This window comes from Mastomys coucha, unplaced genomic scaffold (genome assembly GCF_008632895.1).
Source record: "Mastomys coucha isolate ucsf_1 unplaced genomic scaffold, UCSF_Mcou_1 pScaffold15, whole genome shotgun sequence".
NCBI lineage: Eukaryota > Metazoa > Chordata > Mammalia > Rodentia > Muridae > Mastomys > Mastomys coucha.
The window spans coordinates 63,902,215-63,923,217 of record NW_022196897.1 but is presented as its reverse complement, the minus strand read 5'-3'; the positions used below and the strand labels follow the sequence as shown (position 1 = coordinate 63,923,217).

At 42.4% G+C, this 21,003-nt stretch overlaps 1 protein-coding gene across 21 annotated transcripts in view; it reads left to right on the top strand.

The window, feature by feature from the left end:
• The window catches only part of Ttn (titin), a 269,568-nt gene that overhangs the window by 59,908 nt on the left and 188,657 nt on the right, over positions 1 to 21,003 (top strand). For all 21 annotated transcript variants that reach the window (XM_031370735.1, XM_031370732.1, XM_031370730.1 and 18 more), the window contains 21 exons: positions 8,296 to 8,574; positions 10,686 to 11,249; positions 12,192 to 12,473; positions 12,572 to 12,850; positions 13,283 to 13,561; positions 13,660 to 13,938; positions 14,058 to 14,345; positions 14,454 to 14,732; positions 14,835 to 15,116; positions 15,209 to 15,487; positions 15,598 to 15,876; positions 15,980 to 16,258; positions 16,505 to 16,792; positions 16,905 to 17,183; positions 17,331 to 17,612; positions 17,713 to 17,991; positions 18,109 to 18,387; positions 18,500 to 18,778; positions 18,883 to 19,170; positions 19,410 to 19,688; positions 19,889 to 20,170. In XM_031370735.1, the coding sequence (XP_031226595.1) occupies positions 8,296 to 8,574; positions 10,686 to 11,249; positions 12,192 to 12,473; positions 12,572 to 12,850; positions 13,283 to 13,561; positions 13,660 to 13,938; positions 14,058 to 14,345; positions 14,454 to 14,732; positions 14,835 to 15,116; positions 15,209 to 15,487; positions 15,598 to 15,876; positions 15,980 to 16,258; positions 16,505 to 16,792; positions 16,905 to 17,183; positions 17,331 to 17,612; positions 17,713 to 17,991; positions 18,109 to 18,387; positions 18,500 to 18,778; positions 18,883 to 19,170; positions 19,410 to 19,688; positions 19,889 to 20,170 (6,183 nt within the window). The remainder of the gene's footprint in view (positions 1 to 8,295; positions 8,575 to 10,685; positions 11,250 to 12,191; positions 12,474 to 12,571; positions 12,851 to 13,282; positions 13,562 to 13,659; positions 13,939 to 14,057; positions 14,346 to 14,453; positions 14,733 to 14,834; positions 15,117 to 15,208; positions 15,488 to 15,597; positions 15,877 to 15,979; positions 16,259 to 16,504; positions 16,793 to 16,904; positions 17,184 to 17,330; positions 17,613 to 17,712; positions 17,992 to 18,108; positions 18,388 to 18,499; positions 18,779 to 18,882; positions 19,171 to 19,409; positions 19,689 to 19,888; positions 20,171 to 21,003) is intronic.

Sequence of the window (21,003 nt, the reverse complement as noted above, 5' to 3'; positions counted from 1 at the left end):
CAGATGACAGAATCAAAATGGAAAGGGTGGGCAATGTGTGTTCTCTGGAAATTTCCAACATTCAAAAAGGAGACAGGGGAGAGTACCTGTGCCATGCCGTAAACATCATAGGGGAGGCAAAGAGCTTTGCAATCGTAGATGTCATCCCCCAAGAGGAAAGAGCTGTGGCCCTGCCACCACCAGTAACCCACCAACACATCATGGAGTTTGATGTGGCCAACACCAACTCATCAAGAACGCCTTCTCCTCAAGAGATTGTACTAGAAGTAGAACTAAGTGAAAAAGATGTGAAGGAATTTGAAAAGCAGGTGAAAATAGTCACGGTTCCTGAATTTACTCCTGATCATAAAAGCATGATTGTGAGCTTAGATATTCTCCCTCTGAATTTAGTAGATCCCGGTGCAGAGTCCCAAGGGGAAGAAGGCAGAGAGTTTAAGATTGATTTAGAAGCCTTTGAAATGCCTCCTCGCTTCATAACACCCATCTGCGATTTTAGAATTCCAGAAAATTCCAACGCTGTGTTCAAATGTTCAGTCATAGGCATTCCTCCCCCCGAAGTCAAATGGTATAAGGAGTATATGTGCATTGAGCCGGATGACACGAAGTATGTGATTAGCGAGGAGAAAGGGAGTCACAGCCTTAGAATCCGAGATGTTGGCCCTTCCGACTGTGCGACATACAGATGCAGAGCTCTGAATAGCGCAGGAGAGGCCATCTGCCGAGGCTTCCTCACCATGGGAGAGTCCCAACTCTCTACTATGGCCACCAGGACAAGCAAAGTGACTCTAAGCAGTCAGAAGGAGGAACTAGTCTTAAGGAGCAAATACGCAGACAGCTTTTTTGAATTCCAGGTGGTGGATGGCCCTCCCAGGTTCATCAAAGGTATCTCTGATTGCTACGCACTCTTAGGGACAGCAGCATATTTCCAGTGTTTAGTCCGGGGTTCACCGAGACCCACTGTTTCTTGGTACAAAGATGGAAAACTGGTCCAAGGATCAAGGTTCAGTGCTGAGGAAAGTGGCATAGGATTCCACAATCTGTTCATAACAGGCCTAGTTAAAGGTGATGAGGGGGAGTACAGCTGTGTAGCTACAAACAATTCAGGAAGGGCTAGGAGCTCAGCCGTCCTCACCCTCTCTTAAAGTAGGATAGCTCAGGGCCTCTGTCACTCCCAGAGTCTATGGATTAACAACCCTTCAAGTGTAACCACTGTATTTGGATCATGACACTGAAGACCCCTGGAGATAGGCTTTTTTTTCTGTGTAGAAATCTCATCTTCCACATGCATGTAAATATTCTGTGATCTGAACCCTGAAACCATCACCTGTGTCAGTTACACCATGTGTCATCCAGCATGATTAAACACCTCTTTGGATACCCAATTGTTTGTGTTTGTACTTCTCTGTCACCTCTTCTCTGCAGAGTGTCTCAGCATCCTCTTTCAGCAGGCACACTGTACACTATAGATGCAAGGTAGAAGGTTGACCATGTCGAATTACCATGTGGATAAACTGGTAAGAGGAAGCTCCCTCTGGCCCAAAGTCACTTTTGATTTAGAAGCCTCTTAGCATTCAAACAAACCTATGTTGATTTAGTCAGATATAGGAGGACAAAATGAGTAATAAACTCAGTGTTGCCCAAATGATAGCCAACTTCATAGTCTGTTTATGTTGCAGTTTTGATAATTGAGCATACATAAAGGTTATGGTCTTTCCACATTTGGAAATCTTTTTATTTTCTCATTTGGGGCATCAAGTGAAGTGTATTGACCTGGGGTATTACCATATTCAGGTGAATATAAATTTTTAACTACGTGCCAATGTTGGAATCTCTAAATTAGATAAAAGAAGGTAGGACACTCTTATATTGAGACGATATGGTGGTTTTTGTTTAGTATATATAACAGAGTAAGTTTTCTTATTATTTTTATAGAATTTTAAGCTTTAAAAATAACTAGAAATCAACAAACATTTAAATTCCAATGGGATGTTTATGTTTCTAAGGTGAATTTTAATTTTGTTTTTCAATTTTAATAATTCACAGTGTTTTAATATTGTGACTATAAATCAGTGTGGACCTTGGCCTTTGCATATAAGACATAATAAATATGAAAAATATCAGTTTTCTTATATAAAAATGTGGAGTTAAGTCAAAAGGCCTCATAGGTTATAAAGTCAATGGAAAGATTGTCACCAAGTGGTGACAACTAAATATAACAAGTAAGTTTCAGCTTGTAACAGGTGAGAACCACAGAAGAGACAATGAGATTATTAGTCTAGCCTTCCATTCTTAAGTTATGATCGTAACCTACTGACTGTACTTGTGGACTGCATCAGCAATATTTAAGGATCATAATTGTATTTGCCATATTAGTATTGATTACCAGACACATAGCATTTATTTCAGGTTTAATTTCCATAAGAACCTATATAGCTACCATATTGTTTCTTTTATCTGTTGACGTTGTCCTAACAATGGAAGTTCCTGCACATCATCTAAATCAAAAGATTAAAAGCTTATGTAGGAAATGGGCGAACTGGCCAATTGTCTCATTTTCCTCAGTTTTTTAAAAAATTAATATTTGTTTAAAGTGACTACCATCTAGCACTAAGTAAATAAATTTGGAAGAATGATTTTCACTTCAACCACAGAGCACATAATATCTTTGGTAATAATTTAGATATAATATACCATACCAGTGTGCCTGAAGCAAAGCTAATTCTGTAGCAAAGGGGCTTAAATGTTTTTCCTACATTTGGTGTCATACTACATGTTTAGTTAATGAGAAATTCATGTCATAGCCAACATGGGAGGCACACTTACCCACATATCACAGCACAATCACATTAACAATCCAGAAAAGCAAATGAAAACAGGGAAGGAGGAAAATGTCTCCATGTCTGGGGATTTTAAAATGTATACTTTTATTCCCATAGGAAGGAAGGCTTCAATTATTCATATTATGATTCCATTAGCCTCAGATGCATTGAGTTTGAGGATGTGTTGAATAATAATAGCTGAAAGGGAAAAAAAATAAGCCTTCCCCACACTTATAGTCATTAAATGGAATCTTTTGATTTTTGACTTGATGACACACGACTTTACAGCTTGGGATATTAATTTCCCCAATGCTTGATAAAGAATTCCACGTGTTACACAGAGTTGAATGATGAAGTCATCATGAGTTACTGTAGACTTGGATAGTTTTGACTACAGCTTTCATAGTTGGGCCCACTTGAGGCTCATGCATTGTATTCTTGTGTGTATGATAAATATGCTGTATTTTGAAATAGGGGAAACTTTTGAAAATATTTTTACATATTAGTAACTCAAGGCACTTTAACTATATGTACATCTGTCCCCTTTGCAGATATTTTGGGGATTAAAGAGAAGGGAAAGCTAATATGCTTAGCACAGATGCAAAGCTAAGTGGCCACTGATAGTGCTTTAAGTGTGGAGTCTAAGTATGAAGTCATCAGTGGTTTATTGGGGACAGTCATAAGTAGATTAATAAGTAAGTACTCCACACTTGAACTTCTGTCTGAGCTTCCAGCTCATTCTACCCGGTTTGATTCCAGACGGGAAGGCGCTGCCCCAGTTTTTGTCAGAGAAATATCAGATGTTGAAATAAGCCTTGAAGATGTGGCTAAATTGTTTGTTTTTGTCACATGCTACAGATAAGGTTACATAGTGTTTTATAGCCAGCAGACATGAGCCCTGCTTCCAATATACTAAGACACTAGACTGGCAAGGAATTAAGACACAAAACTATTCAGTGTAATATGAGGGAAGTAGATTAATAAAATTAAACTGCTTTTTATTTAAGCAATAAAACTTCCAGTCACTGGGCAGTCCAACATCCCCAGCAGATTGAATTAAGAAACTCCTTCCAAATTCGATCATCAATGGGAGGAGAGGACCTCAGCCCTGTGAAGGTTCTGTGCCCCAGTGTGGGGGAATGCCAGGGCCTATAAGCAGGAGAGGGCGGAGTGGCAGGCATGGGGAGTGGGGAGGCAGCTGGGGTTTGTTTTTGTTGTTTTGTTTGTTTCTTTGTTTTTTAGAGGGGAAACTGGGAAGGGAGAAATTTACATGTAAATAAAGAAAATATCTAATAATAAAAAAAAAAAAAAGAAACTCCTTCCTTTTGATAGGCTACCTGTCTCTCACGTGGTTGTTTGAGATCCTGTTGAAAGAATATATGTTACTTGGTGCCTCTGTTCAATACTGCTGTGAAACTGCCTTACACAATAAATTATCACCAATGTTTGGATATTGGAGTCACTTTTTCTTATTTCTGCCTTCTGTTTTCTCAACTATGTTATTATAAAATATTTCTTGGAATGCATTGATGAGTTATCTGAGTGAATGGAGAGCTGATTTTCTAATAACAACAGCAGCAGCTACTGCAGCAGTCAGAAACAAACCTTTCCTGTAACCTGATACAGGAAGGGCCCAAACAGGCCTGGAACTGGGAATCCCCCTGCCTCAGCCTTCTAACCTGGGACTATGCCTGTCTAGCCTCTCATTTTCTTATTGTTGCTGATATCCATTTGGAAATGCTAGCTTAAACACATTTTCATTGAAAATGATCATTAAATTCAAGAAAATCCTTTATAACAATTCTATGTCTTTTTAGAAGTTGATGCAAGTAACCCTGGATTTGCAATTTATAAATATTTATCTAACACTTCTTCAAACTTCAGATCCAGGTGTATATCACATTTGTAACAACCCTAACAGGTAAATTGGATATAAAGGTGCTTTTGTGCAGTTGTTATAACTGCTTTATTTTCCATAATAGGCTAAGAAAGTTAGGAATGCGGGGTTTTTTTGATAAGTTAATCTCACCATAACCTTATTCCAATGCAGAAGGCCACTAATTTGTATCTAATTCTTTGATACTGTTTGTTGAACAAAATTGTATGGTGATGTCATAATAATTTCTCTCCACACAGAAATTGCTAGCCTTCTGTCTGCCGAGGAAGATTTTCAAACCTATAGTTCTGATCTACGCTTACCTAATGTGAATGAAACACTTGAACTTCTGTCTGAGCCTCCAGCTTATTCTACCCAGTTTGCTTCCAGACAGGAAGGCACTGCCCCAGTTTTCATCAGAGAAATATCAGATGTTGAAATAAGCCTTGAAGATGTGGCTAAATTGTCTGTTACCGTCATTGGCTGCCCCAAGCCTAAAATTCAATGGTTCTTTAATGGGATGCTATTAACCCCTTCTGCTGACTACAAATTTGTCTTTGATGGGGATAACCACAGCCTAATCATTCTGTTCACCAGATTTCAGGATGAGGGGGAGTATGCATGCATGGCCAGTAATGAATATGGAAAGGCAATATGTAGCGCTCACCTAAAAATAAGCCCCAAAGGAGAGAGAGGCAAGGAGATGGAGTCAGTAGTGAAGAAAGCTCTGGAAAGGCCTGAAGGGCCTTGTCCTCCTTACTTTTTCAAGGAGTTAAAACCAGTCCACTGTGCCCCAGGAATCCCTGCTGTCTTTGAGTACTTGGTGCACGGAGAGCCTGCCCCCACTGTTTTGTGGTTCAAAGAAGACATGCCACTTTATACCAACATTTGTTATACCATCATTCACAATCCTGATGGCTCTGGGACCTTTATTGTTAATGACCCTCAGAGGGGAGACAGTGGGCTGTACATGTGTAAAGCCGAGAACCTGTGGGGGGAGTCCACCTGTGCCGCAGAGCTTCTTGTGGTTCCGGAAGACGCAGATGTGCCCGATGCCTCCTGCAAGGAAGCATCCACCTTAGGAGTTCCTGGTGATTTTCTGGAAACATCTGCAAGGGGCCCTTTAGTTGAGGGATTTGACTCAAGGCAGGAAATTACAGCTTTTGCCGAGGGTGCCGTTTCGAAAGCTGCTTTAATTGCAGAGGGAACGCTGCAGGTTTCTTATGAGCATATTGTTGATGACAGTGAACTAGGTCCTGGGGTGACTGTAGGAGCTCAGACACAGCAACCTGGGGTCTTGTCCACACCCCAGGGCACTGGGGAGCTGCCTTCCATTGATGGTGCGGATCACACACAGCCAGGCAGAAAACCACCACCTACTTTACACCTGCAGACAGTCCAGTCTCAGAGAGCCCTTCCCAAGGAAGCTACTCTACAGTTTGAAGAGCCTGAACCCAGAGGGAATTATCCACAGTCTTCAACAGCAGCTCCTGATCACGTGCTTCTGTCCTCTGTGGCTGAAGAAACACTTCAGCTAGGAGAAATGATAACCTCAGAAGCGGACAAAGAGCAAAGAGCTCTGCTCCTGAGACAGAGCTTAGCTGAGGGACATGTGGAAAGTTTAGAGGGGCCTAATGTTGCAGTCTCTAACATGTGCTCTGAACCCCAAGTCCCTTTCCAACATATATGCACAGAAGAAGGCAAAATCCTGGTGGCTAGTGCAGATGCTCTAGAGAGCACAGAGCAAGATGTTGCACTGAGGACCGAGGAGGGCAAGTCCCTAAGCTTCCCACTAGCACTTGAGGAAAAGCAGGTCCTACTTAAGGAAGACCAATCAGAGGTCATGGCCGTGCCCACTAGTCAAACTTCTAAGTCTGAGAAAGAGCCTGAGGCAGTAAAGGGAGTGAAGGAAGTACAAGAAAGTGGCCTGCTTTCTAAGGAAACACTGTTTCCTAGTATTCCCGAAGAGCAGCGATTACGTCTGAAAACTCAGGTCCGCCGGGCTTTGCAAGCTGCCGTGGCCAGGGAGCAAGCAAGTCTTTTCTCTGAGTGGCTAAGAAACATTGACAAGGTGGAGGTTACAGCCGTAAACATCACTCAAGAGCCCAAGCGAATCCTGTGCACCTACCTCATTACCTCAGTGAAATCGCTAACTGAAGAGCTAACTGTCACCATTGAAGACATAGATCCTCAAATGGCTAACCTGGAAATGGAACTTAAGGATGCCTTGTGCTCCATTGTCTGTGAAGAGATAAATATCTTAATGGCTGAGGATCCAAGGATTCAGGAAGAAGACAAAACAGGTGTGCCAGGAGGAAGAGATCTCCTTTCAGATGCACAGAAAGTTGAAACCATCATAGAAGCAGCAGAAGCTGACTCTAAGTACCTTGTCTCCAAAGAAGAGGTCAGTTGGTTGAAAGTGGAAAGTCAATTCAAAGATGGAGATACCGACGAGGCTCCCCAGGCTGGGATTCTGAAGGAGGCAGAAGAGAGTGGTGTCCAGAAAGCCAGTACAGTGACGTCACAAGGAGCTGAGGGTGCTTTAGCCGACCTTTGCCCTGCCATACTTAAACACTTAGTGGATACCATTTCTAAGGAGGGAGACACTGTCCACCTTACATCGTCCATATCGAATGCTAAGGAGGTAAACTGGTATTTCAAGGGTAACCTGGTGCCTTCAGATGCAAAGTTCAAGTGTTTAAAAGAGCAGAATGTCTACACTCTGGTAATTGAGGCAGTAAAGATGGAAGATGAAGGGGAGTATGTCTGCGAAGCCTCAAATGACAGTGGGAAAGCAAAGACGTCCGCAAAGCTCACTGTGGGAGAAAGAGGTTGGACTTTAAGGACTGAATGCACCAAGTTCTAATACCCACCACTTTATAATGACTTAGGCTCCACTACTGACTTTTCACTCTCTGACACGTTTCCAGAATGCCAGCTATTTAGAATAGGAGTGAAAAAAGTACAGACATAATCATGGTTATTAACTTAATGTTTCTCTCCGCCTGGTTGGGTCATACATTATCATAGCCGCACTACTGCTTACATCTTAAGTAAAACATATACTTATATGTTTTATAGTGACAAATATGTTTTCATATGAAAATGTTTTGTCAAGATGTAATGAAAAGTTTTCAGTGCAGAGGCAATCTGAAACCAGGCTTTTCTCTAAAGACAATGTGACCATGATTAGTCATCTCTTCTTTCTGTCTGTTGGCTACTGTCTCACCTCACCATGTCAGCTGGTATATCGTGTGCTTTCACCTTATTTTCAGTTCCTAGATGACAGGGTGTATTTCAATGGTACATCCTGTGGTTGCGCATGCACACACATTGCATTCGGTTTTAATCATTTCCCCCGCGATTCACTGCAGAGTAATAACTGAAAATGTCACATGCTGCTTTTTGTCTTCCCCACCCCCCTTTGGCTTTGCCTTCACGACATTCTCGTCTTCCAGTCACGTGCCTTAGACTGCTGCAAGCCAGCTCACCAATTTCAACTGTCTGATTTTTTTAGACAGCGACAAAAGTTAGTCTGCAAAGAGAAATACAGGACTCCTGAGAAGGAGGCATGCTCACGGCTTCTGCTTCCCTTTGCAGCTGCCCCTGTGATCAAAAGGAGGATCGAGCCCCTGGAGGTAGCTCTGGGCCACCTGGCCAAATTCACCTGTGAGATCCAAGGAGCCCCCAATGTCCGGTTTCAGTGGTTCAAAGCTGGCAGAGAGATCTATGAGAGCGACAAGTGTTCCATTCGATCTTCGAACTACGTATCCAGCCTGGAGATCCTGAGGACCCAGGTCGTTGACTGTGGAGAGTACACCTGCAAAGCCTCCAATGAGTATGGCAGCGTGAGCTGCACAGCCACACTAACTGTAACAGGTAAATGCCACACATCCACAGGGATGCTGCCACCTCATCTTATCATGTGTGTTGCTTTTCGTGCAGGTGCAGAGAGTATCACCAGCTGGGGATACTGACATCCTCCAGGGTGGTAGCGTGCTGATTGAGGATCACAGAGGGGATTCTTTGTAGTCACGCTTCTATCAGCAGCCAGAACAAAAGTCTCTCTATTTGAGGGGAAAATGTTAAGCCATCAAATGAGCCTGGCTTTGCTCTTAATACGAAACACTTGAGAAATGTTTGATGCTACTAAAAAATGCAAAAATAAATAGCTAGGCAGTGGTGGCATACACCTTTAATCCCAGAACTCAAGAGACAAGCAGATGGATCCATGAGGCCAGCCTGGTCTACAGAGTGAGTTTCAGGACTATACATAAAAACCAGGGCTATACATAAAAACCCTGTCTCCCCCACCCCCCCCACACAAAAACCAAAACAAAACAAATTCAAAACAAAAACAAAAAAATCTCTATATATTTAATTATAAGAACCCAAATAACCAATCGGAAATTAAAGCCAGAATATTTAGCTAAAGTTGAACAAAATTCAATATTAAGACAGGCACTAGGGCAGTTCTTTAAGAGTGCTTATGCTGGACTTCATTCCTAACATTAAAATACAGGCAATTTCACAAATACTCTATTCTCAGTTTCCTAATTGACACAAAGGGTAAATTTCAATTTGTTAACCCCCAACAAATTACTGAATCTCCTCCTTGTTCTTCCTTCCTTTCCTTCCTCCCTACCTCCCTTCTCCTTTCTTCCTTCTTTCCTTTCTTTTTCCTTCCTCCCTTCTGCCCTCCTTTTTTGAGTGGTATCCTCAGGCTCAGCACTGCTGGAAGAGTCTCCCTGGGTTGGAGGGCTGCTCTTGGGTGTGAATCTTATTCAGTGAACATGTCAAGGGGAAAGCTTGCTCATCCACCTCAGAAAAAAACGGAGCTCTTTGAAGCATCTTTTTCTTTGAAACTTTATTACATAGCAGAAAATCTCCGAGACTCTAGGAAACCTGCTAGAGTGACACAGCCAGGGTGATTTTCAGTCTGGAGCCAGTGTGTCCCTACAGACAATACTTCGGCATTCTTCTTCACTTTTTTTATTTAAATTAATATAATTACACGATTTACCCCTTTTGTCACTCTATCTCCTCCTATATAACCCTCCTTGCTTTCTTTATTCATTGTTCGTGGCCTCTTTTTTTGTTAATTGTTTTTACATGCATAATAGATATAGATATATATATTCCTAAATAAACCTGTTCAGTCTGTATAGTGTTGCTTGTAGGTTTTCAGGACTATTTGGCATTAGGCAACCAATGGTGTGCTCCTCCTCCCTGGGAAAGCCTGTTTTTTCAGCATTTCTTTGTTGCCTGTAGGGGCTGAGGACTCATGGGCTTTCCTCCCCGATGGTACTGTTCTTAATGACAGTTGAGGATTTTTTACACAAATTATCCCAGTCCAGTAATGGGGCTGAACCAAAGCTTTGGCTCCTTGGCTTCCAAAGGACAGGGAGTTAGACTCTGTGTCTTTTTATCAGCACAAGAGGATCCTCAGATTTTGCTTCATAATGGAGAATGGGAGTGAGAAGTTCCTGCTGTGAAATATTTTTATAAGTACAAAATCCCCATGGGGGTGCGCCATTGAGGTTAACTGATGTAAGGAATTCTTGGCATTTGTCAGAGGGTTAGAATGACCTCTGAAAGGTTCCATAATGCTTCAGTCTTACCCCATTTTCAGCCGACCTGTGAATTTTCTCACCTTTCTTCTGGCCTTCTAATTTACAAAAGTAAAACACCAACTGGATTGCTTATGGCATCGTCCCGAGTTTTTGACCCTCTGGTGTAACAGACAAGACCTTAGTTAGCAACAGTGCTTCAGGAGGGAGCATATGCTCTTTCCTTTGCTAGAGACAGTCTGTTAGTAATGCTCATCCTTCTCCCTTCCCAACCTTTGGTCTTATGACTACATTGTTATTTAAGGTGACGCCTTCTGTCCTCCTAAAGGCATAACTGACCTCTTCTCTGTCTTGGAATATGTCATTGCAGCAGGAACTTTGATGGGGACCACATGTAACATGAAAACCTTTCTTTTGCAGAGGCGTATCCACCAACCTTTCTCTCCAGGCCCAAGTCCCTTACGACTTTCGTGGGTAAGGCAGTCAAGTTCCTCTGCACAGTGTCAGGGACTCCAGTGATTGAGACCATCTGGCAGAAAGACGGTACTGCCCTGTCACCGTCACCTAACTGCAGGATTACAGACGCAGACAACAAGCACAGTTTAGAACTTTCAAATCTTACTGTTCAGGACAGGGGTATTTACTCTTGTAAGGCTTCCAACAAATTCGGAGCAGATATCTGCCAAGCTGAGTTGACCATCATTGACAAACCCCACTTCATTAAAGAGTTAGAGGCTGTGCAGTCGGCCATCAATAAGAAGATCCACCTTGAATGCCAAGTAGACGAGGATAGGAAAGTCACAATCGCATGGAGCAAAGATGGGCAGAAACTGCCTGCTGGGAAAGATTACAAGATCTATTTTGAGGATAAAATAGCATCGCTTGAGATTCCTCTGGCCAAACTGAAAGATTCTGGAACTTATACATGTACAGCCTCCAATGAGGCTGGGAGCAGTTCCTCATCTGCCACCGTCGCTGTCAGAGGTAAGAGTGCCTGGCAGCTCTCTGCCACTTCCTGGCTGAAAGGAAGCCTTAGAAGGGTCTCTTTTGTGAACACTCTCTGGTAGCTGTACCACACACACCCCTTGATATCAATTAAATTCTCAAAGCAAACCTCTGGGTGTGGGAAAGTTCTGACATTATTTGGTTGGCTGCTGTTTGGTCAGTTTTATTTTTGTTTAATCTTTAGAATTCATTTGATTTGTTTTGTTTTGTTTTGTTTTGTTTTTGTTTTTAACAAAGGCAATTATAAATCTTGTTTACAATTTAAATGTGTGGGAACTCCTAGCCATCTTCTTTTTTAATAATTTATTTTGAAATGATAATAGAATGACTTCATTTCCCTTTCCTCCCTTCTAGCCTTCCCATATACTCCTTGTTCTCTTTCAAGTTCATGGCCTCTTTTTTTTTCTTTTAATTAACCATTGCAGTCTACACACATATGCTCTTAAATACATAAATGCAACCTGCTTCATCTATACAATGCTATTGGTACATATGTTTTCAGGACTAACCATTTGGTATTGGATAACCAATTGACAGCTCTTTCTTGGTGAACACTATGTCTCCTTCTATGCATTCCTTGGCTGCCTGGGAGTCCTTCATGTGGGTTGAGGGTTGGTGGGACAGCCTGCCCCACCCGATCTGCAACCCACGTTAGCATGTCTATTATTGATCTTTGTTCAGAAAGTCACTCTTCACATAGATCTAGTCTGCTTGCTTGTGTCTTTTTTTTTTTCTTTTGTCCTTTTTATCGAGAGGTGAGAAAAGTGTTTCTGAATGAAGGAGAGGGTAGAATACATCATGGCTTGCTCAGAAGTTTTGTCACGATTTGTTTTCTGTCTTTTGTCACATGTGTCTGCCTCTCTTCTGTGGTGTGTATGCTTCAGTCATCTTCTCCATTTTTTTTTTTAACGCGTCATGTAGAACCGCCATCCTTTGTGAAGAAGGTGGATCCCTCTTATTTAATGCTCCCGGGTGAATCAGCGCGCCTCCATTGCAAGCTGAAAGGCTCACCTGTGATCCAGGTCACGTGGTTCAAAAATAACAAAGAACTCAGTGAAAGTAACACGGTCCGCATGTCTTTTGTCAATTCTGAGGCTATCCTCGACATCACTGATGTAAAGGTTGATGACAGTGGCACATACTCCTGTGAAGCCACCAATGATGTGGGCAGCGACAGCTGCAGCACTGAAGTGGTGATCAAAGGTTTGTCTGCTGAGTTACCATCCCTTGCTTTCCTGAGAACGTTTGCCTTTCGTTTGCTTGTAACCCACAGCTCACTCTGTACTTCCCTGCTTTTGTAGAGCCGCCTTCCTTCATCAAAACTCTTGAGCCCGCAGACATAGTGCGAGGGGCCAATGCACTGCTCCAGTGTGAAATTGCAGGCACGGGACCCTTTGAAGTTAACTGGTTTAAAGACAAGAAGCAAATCCGAAGTAGCAAAAAGTACAGGTTGTTTACTCAGAAGACTTTTGTGTTCCTGGAAATCTCATCTTTCAATAGCGCCGACGTTGGTGATTACGAATGTGTAGTCGCTAATGACGTTGGAAAGTGCGGCTGTGTCGCGACACACTTATTAAAAGGTTAGTGAGGGAGGGGAATCTTTTCCTATAAATCGTCCAAATAGCTTTCTTAACCGGTGGAAGGAAAGCTCATTCTTTCTCTTCTTCTGGCCTTTCCAGTGTGCTTTGTCTTAGTTTGAACTCAGGGCCTGGAGCTTTTTCAGTCAAACCTTTATCTTGATAAGAGCAGAAATATTTGTAACTTGTAACAAAAGGGAATTACATAAAAAGTCATTTCATTCACTAGCAAACATTTATTTTCTGTGTCTTTCTTGAGCAGTATTGTTAATTCTTCTTATAATTTCTTTCTTCTTCCTAATAGACGAATGTTGGGAAATGGTTGTATTGGGCATGGGAAGCACATAGGCTTCCCATGGATGAATCCCTACAGCAGTGGAGATGGGGCTGAGTGTGTCGGAACTGACAGGGTGTCTGCTCTCTTTCTTTAACTAGAACCACCAACCTTTGTCAAGAAAGTAGACGATTTTACAGCCCTAGCAGGACAAACCGTCACCCTCCAAGCTGCTGTGAGAGGGTCAGAACCCATTTCTGTCCTGTGGATGAAAGGCCAAGAAGTTATTAAAGACGACGGAAAAATCAAAATGAGCTTTTCCAACGGAGTTGCAGTCTTGACCATCCCTGATGTTCAGATTAGCTTGGGTGGCAAATATACATGCCTGGCTGAAAACGAAGCCGGGAGCCAGACATCTGTCGGGGAATTGATAGTGAAAGGTTCGTGTAGGGACATTTTAACTTTTAATTGCCCTTTTTCACTTAAAATGAAGCCTTGGTTCACACTAAGGGACCCTATCTGTCTAATGCCTTTATAGAACCTGCCAAAATCATTGAGCGAGCAGAACTGATCCAGGTGACCGCAGGGGACCCAGCCACTCTGGAGTATACAGTCTCAGGCACCCCAGAACTCAAGCCCAAGTGGTACAAAGATGGGAGACCCTTGGTTGCTAGTAAAAAGTACCGAATCAGTTTTAAAAACAACATTGCCCAACTGAAATTTTACTCTGCTGAACTGCACGACAGCGGCCAGTACACGTTTGAGATTTCCAATGAAGTGGGCAGCAGCTCCTGTGAGACCACGTTTACCGTGTTAGGTTAGTATTTTTCAGAAACCATGTTACATGGTGCTGTAAAACCCAACAAAATTGTCCAAAGGTGAAGCACTAGGCAGCCTGCCATGTTGATCTTGCTTTCTTTCTTCTGCCGAGAACAGATCGAGACATCGCTCCACTGTTCACCAAACCCTTACGTAACGTGGACAGTGTCCTTGGCGGTGCCTGCAGGTTAGACTGCAAAATCGCTGGCTCCCTCCCCATGAGGGTTTCCTGGTTTAAGGATGGCAAAGAAATCGCTGCTTCCGACAGATTCCAGATAGCATTTGTGGAAGGCACAGCCTCTTTGGAGATCAGCAGAGTAGACATGAATGACGCAGGGAATTTCACCTGTCGGGCCACCAATTCCGTGGGAAGCAAAGACAGCAGCGGAGCCCTGATTGTGCAAGGTTGGCTAGGGACTTTGCAGTCTGCTTTTCCAATGTTCAAATTAAGTCTTCTTCTGTTGGGTCCAGACTTGTAACTCCTTCAAATTCTGTCTTCCCCCTCTTCTTCAGAGCCACCCAGTTTTGTAACTAAGCCAGGGTCCAGGGATGTTCTTCCTGGCTCAGCAGTCTGTCTGAAGAGTGCTTTCCAAGGATCCGCTCCTCTCACCATCAGGTGGTTCAAGGGCAACAAAGAGTTGGTTTCTGGTGGAAGCTGCTATATTACCAAAGAAGCTTCAGAGAGTTCCCTAGAGCTCTACGCAGTGAAAACCTTGGATTCGGGCACTTACATGTGCAAAGTCAGCAACGTAGCCGGCAGTGTGGAGTGCAGTGCAAACTTGTTTGTGAAAGGTTTGCGTTCTTCTCTTGACACCTTTGTGCAGCCCTGAGACCCTCTCTACACAAATGCCTTCCCCTTTCCACTGTTTCTTAATAACTCCCTTCCTTCCACAGAGCCAGCTACATTTATTGAAAAGTTAGAGCCATCACAACTGTTAAAGAAAGGAGATGCCACTCAGCTAGCCTGCAAGGTCACGGGCACCCCTCCAATTAAGATAACATGGTTTGCAAATGACCGAGAGCTGAGGGAGAGCAGCAAACACAAAATGTCTTTTGTGGAGTCCACTGCGGTTTTAAGGCTTACGGATGTGGCCATTGAAGACAGTGGAGAATATATGTGTGAGGCTCAGAACGAGGCCGGCAGTGACCACTGCACTAGCATTGTCATAGTCAAAGGTTGGTTCCTCACTTCATCCCCGTGTGACCAAATAGTGGGCCCACAGCACAGATCCTTGCCCATTAACACAGGCCATTCTTCTCTACTATAGAGTCGCCGTACTTTACCAAGGAATTTAAGTCCATTGAAGTATTAAAGGAGTATGATGTCATGCTGCTGGCTGAGGTGGCAGGCACCCCTCCCTTTGAGATCACTTGGTTCAAAGACAACACAACCCTGCGAAGTGGTAGAAAGTATAAAACCTTCATTCAGGATCAGCTGGTTAGCCTGCAGATCCTCAAGTTTGTAGCTGCAGATGCAGGTGAATACCAGTGCCGGGTGACCAACGAGGTCGGCAGCAGCACCTGCAGTGCCAGGGTGACATTAAGAGGTCAGTGTTGGCTTAGTTGATAGATGGGCTCTTCTACACAGACATATCTTAAGTTTCTAGAATTGGTCTTGCTAGCACTGGTACTGATTGAGAACTCATTCTTCTGATAGAACCCCCATCCTTCATTAAGAAGATTGAAGCCACCAGCTCCCTCCGTGGAGGTACAGCTGCCTTCCAGGCCACTCTGAAAGGCTCCTTGCCAATCACTGTGACCTGGTTAAAAGACAATGATGAGATCACTGAAGATGACAATATAAGAATGACTTTTGAGAACAACGTGGCTAGTCTATACCTCAGTGGTATTGAAGTCAAGCATGATGGGAAATATGTCTGTCAAGCCAAAAATGATGCAGGCATACAAAGGTGTTCTGCATTACTCTCAGTCAAAGGTTGGTTCGGAAAGCTGCCTTGGGTTGGAGGGAAAAACAATGCAGATAAGTGGCCAAACAGCAGGGCACTTCACAGCCCATCTCTGTCCTTTGTTTTCTACAGAACCTGCAACAATAATGGAGGAGGCTGTGTCCATAGATGTCACTCAAGGAGACCCAGCCACTTTGCAAGTTAAATTTTCAGGGACTAAGGAAATTTCAGCCAAGTGGTTTAAGGATGGCCAAGAACTTACCCTGGGTCCAAAATACAAAATCAGTGTTACTGACACAGTCTCAATACTAAAGATTATTTCCACAGAGAAGAAAGATAGTGGAGAATATACTTTTGAAGTCCAAAATGATGTTGGGAGAAGCAGCTGCAAGGCTAGCATTAATGTCTTAGGTTGGTATTGATTTCTATCGATAGGAGTTGAATGTTTCAGAGGCCCTCCTTCTTGTACAATTTAAGAAAAAAAAACCACAGGGCTCTGGCCATAGTTCAATAATAGAGCACACTTGGTTTGTGTGTGCAGGATACTGGGTTCAAGCCTTAGCACCTCGTGCTCAGAGGTGGGGTGATAGAGAGAGAAAAAAAAGAGGACAAAAATAGCTAGATTAATCTAACTTTTTCTTGCTTTTTGTTGGCTAGATCTTATTATACCTCCTTCATTCACCAAAAAACTGAGAAAAATGGACAGCATTAAAGGATCTTTTATTGACTTAGAATGTATCGTGGCTGGATCACATCCCATAAGCATCCAATGGTTCAAAGATGACCAAGAAATCTCAGCTAGTGACAAGTATAAATTCTCTTTTCATGACAATACGGCCTTCTTAGAGATCAGTCAGCTGGAAGGCACAGACAGTGGTACATACACCTGTTCTGCCACCAACAAGGCAGGCCACAGCCAGTGCAGTGGTCACCTGACAGTCAAAGGTTGGCAACTTTTATCTCCACCTTTCCAAACTTTATTACCTCATACTTCTTAATTCTCCCCTTCATTGAGTTCTAAAACAAATCTCTCCTGCTTCTCGTTCTTTCATCCCAGAACCCCCTTACTTTGTGGAAAAGCCACAGTCACAAGATGTGAATCCCAGCATGAGGGTTCAATTGAAGGCTCTTGTGGGTGGCACTGCACCCATGACAATAAAGTGGTTTAAAGATAACAAGGAGCTACATCCCGGAGCAGCTCGCTCGGTTTGGAAGGATGACACCTCCACCATTCTTGAACTCTTCTCAGTCAAAGCTGCCGACTCTGGGACCTACATTTGCCAGCTAAGCAATGATGTTGGCTCGACAAGCAGTAAAGCCACCATCTTTGTAAAAGGTCTGGTCTCTAGAGCGTCCCTTTTTTCCTTGCTTGCCTAACTGGTCTTTGGGAAGGGAAAGCTCATTAAGAAAATAGTTTGGTTTGTTGGGCTTTGTCTTAAAAACCATTCAGCATGCTGCTCTCTTTTTTTTTCTTCATCTTTAGAACCTCCTCAATTTATTAAGAAACCCAGTCCAGTGTTAGTGCTGAGGAATGGACAGTCAACAACATTTGAATGCCAAGTCACAGGCACCCCTGAAATCAGAGTTTCTTGGTATCTGGATGGGAATGAAATAACTGATCTTAGGAAATACGGCATTTCTTTTGTGGATGGTTTAGCCACTTTCCAGATTTCTAATGCCAGGGTTGAAAACAGTGGAACTTATGTCTGTGAAGCTCGAAATGACGCAGGCACCGCGAGCTGCAGCATTGAACTAAAAGTGAAAGGTTCGTTAAGGAGTCTGCTTCCTGGTTTAGCTTGGCTGCTTGCAGGGCCTGTGGATTCTCTTGAGTTAAGCTACTCTCTGTCTTCCTTTTGACTCTGTAGAGCCTCCCACCTTTATCAGGGAGCTGGAGCCTGTGGATGTGGTAAAGGACAGTGATGTGGAGCTGGAGTGTGAAGTCATGGGGACAACTCCATTTGAAGTCACTTGGCTGAAGAATAACAGGGAAATTAGAAGTGGCAAAAAATACACAATGTCTGAGAAAATGTCAGTGTTTTACCTGCATATAACCAAGTGTGACCCTTCAGACGTTGGTGACTATCAGTGCATCATAGCCAACGAAGGAGGCAGCTGTGCCTGCAGTGCTCGGGTTGCCCTGAAAGGTCAGTCATGGGCTAGGACCAGCTACCAAGTCAAAAGACTGAATGTTCTTTAATTATAGGTAATGAGTAGGAGCTAAAGGTTGCCTCTTCTTGAACCACTCTTTTGTTTAATCACAGAGCCACCATCATTCATCAAGAAGATAGAAAATGTTACCACTGTCTTGAAGAGTTCCGCCACCTTTCAGAGCACCGTGGCAGGCTCACCTCCCATTTCTATAACCTGGCTAAAAGATGAGCAGATTCTTGAGGAAAATGACAATGTCTATATTTCTTTTGAGGACAATGTGGCCACACTTCAAGTCCGGAGTGTGGACAATGGGCATAGTGGGCGATACACATGCCAAGCTAAGAATGAGTCAGGAATCGAGAGGTGTTATGCTTTCCTCTTAGTACAAGGTTGGTGAGCTATTCCCTTTAAATAGTGGTCTACAGAGATGGTTTTATAGGCATATTTGGGTTCTAGTAGAATCACTAATCTAACGTATCCACATTCTCATTCTTACTACAGAACCTGCTCAAATCATAGAGAAAGCTAAGTCAGTTGATGTCACCGAGAAAGACCCAGTCACCCTGGAGTGCGTGGTGGCTGGAACACCAGAACTCAAAGTCAAATGGCTTAAAGATGGGAAACAAATTGTACCCAGTAGATATTTTTCAATGAGTTTTGAAAATAATGTGGCCAGTTTTAGGATTCAGTCAGTAATGAAGCAAGACAGTGGGCAGTACACGTTCAAGGTGGAAAATGACTTTGGAAGCAGTAGCTGTGATGCCTACCTGAGAGTGCTAGGTGTGTACCTTTGCCCCCGCCAACTACCCTCACTTAAGAGCATAGACCTTATGGATGAGTAACAACAGACTAATCGGTGTGTTTTTGCTGTTTGTCTTGGATAGACCAAGATATTCCTCCATCGTTCACCAAAAAGTTAACCAAAATGGATAAAATTCTGGGTTCTTCTATCCACATGGAGTGCAAGGTTTCTGGGTCACTTCCTATCAGTGCTCAGTGGTTTAAAGACGGAAAAGAAATATCTACAAGTGGCAAATACAGACTTGTGTGCCATGAAAACACTGTGTCGCTGGAAGTTAGTAATCTGGAATTAGAAGACACTGCAAATTACACCTGCAAGGTGTCCAATGTAGCAGGAGACAGTGCCTGTAGTGGCATCTTAACTGTGAAAGGTCAGAGCTGCTTTGTCTCTTCTGAGTTCTTCTTTATAGGCATTTCTAAAACATATCATTCTTAACTTTGTATCCTCAGAGGTAAAACTCTTAATAATTCTGTTTCTTTCTATTCACATTCATTGGGTTGAAGAAATATTTAATCATTACCTCTTTTCATGAGTTGTTTTCTTATATGTTTATAAAAATCATTGAGCTACAAGGGCTGTAACTAAATATGACTCTCTTAAAATCTGTAGAACCACCAAGCTTCCTAGTGAAACCTGAGAGGCAGCAAGCTATACCAGATTCTACAGTGGAATTTAAGGCTGTGCTGAAAGGAACACCACCGTTCAGAATTAAATGGCTCAAGGATGATGGAGAGCTTGTCTCAGGACCTAAGTGTTTCATTGGCTTGGAAGGGTCAACCAGCTTCTTAAACCTCTACTCAGTGGATGCTTCCAAGACTGGACAGTATACTTGCCAAGTTACCAATGACGTTGGTAGCGACTCTTGCACTACAATGTTGCTTGTGACAGGTGTGCAAGTTTGATTGTCTTACGTTTCTGTCTGCCCCGTGCCTCCATTGTTTCTGTACTCTGTGGCAATGCAGCTTTCTAACTCAGTAGAGTAGATTTCACAGATCTTGGTCTGTCTTTCCCTTTTCTACACATTACCTAATTGGACTTTTGTGATTCACTGCTCTTCTTTCATAATTTCCCTCTTCCTGACTGTTTAGAACCACCGAAGTTTGTAAAGAAATTAGAAGCTTCCAAAATAGTAAAAGCCGGTGACACTGCACGATTGGAATGCAAGATTACTGGATCTCCAGAAATACAAGTTGTGTGGTATAGAAATGAACACGAGCTCACAGCCAGCGATAAATACCAGATGACTTTCATTGACTCAGTGGCGGTCATACAGATGAACAGCCTTGGGACAGAGGACAGTGGAGATTTTATCTGTGAGGCTCAGAATCCTGCTGGCAGCACCAGCTGCAGTACCAAGCTTATAGTAAAAGGTAGAAATATCTTTCTTTTTCTCATTTGTAGAAACCTATCACCTTCTCCCCTGAGTCTCATGGCTTCTTCATTGCTCTCTTGGTTTCTATCTCAAAGTCAGAATATTTCCCCAATATAGACATATGTCCTTCATTGAATGTCCTTTCCTGTTAAGTTTATTTTACATGGTGGTGGTCATTTTGAGATATTTTTCTTATAATTCTAATGCTATTATTCTGATCACCTGATACAGTGACCAAGCATTGAGTTAGATATTTCAAAACATATGTATAAAAATAAATAGGAAATTTTTAAATTAATCTTTGCATTTCAATCACATTACAACAACATCAGCATCCTTAGTATGGTCTGAACCATAGTGATGCAATGTATAAGGAATATAGGTTTTTAATATTACATCTTTAAAATAACATTAATATTTTTCTTCTTTCTCAAGAATCAGCTCCTATCTTTAAGAACATGACTCTACTGTGGTGCAAATAATGCCAGTATTTTCTACAGCTATCTCCTAGCATGCTTTGCCATAATGCTCAAACTTCTTCATGTGGGTTAATTATTACAATAACTATTTCCTGCAATGGAAGACTCAGATCATACCTGTTATTGTGACTTTTGGGGACCTCTGTTGTAAAGCATAAATGACCTTCTTTTTTATTTTCTAAAGGCAAAAATTCCATAGTTCATAAAATTCTTATTTATTGATATGTTTGTTCTTTTATAAATTCTATATTAGTCTTTACACTCCAAAATAATCAGCACATTGAATTTCTCAACTGTGACCTCTAAGATGTATCTTGGCTCTCCACTTAACCAGCTGATTATCTTATAAAAG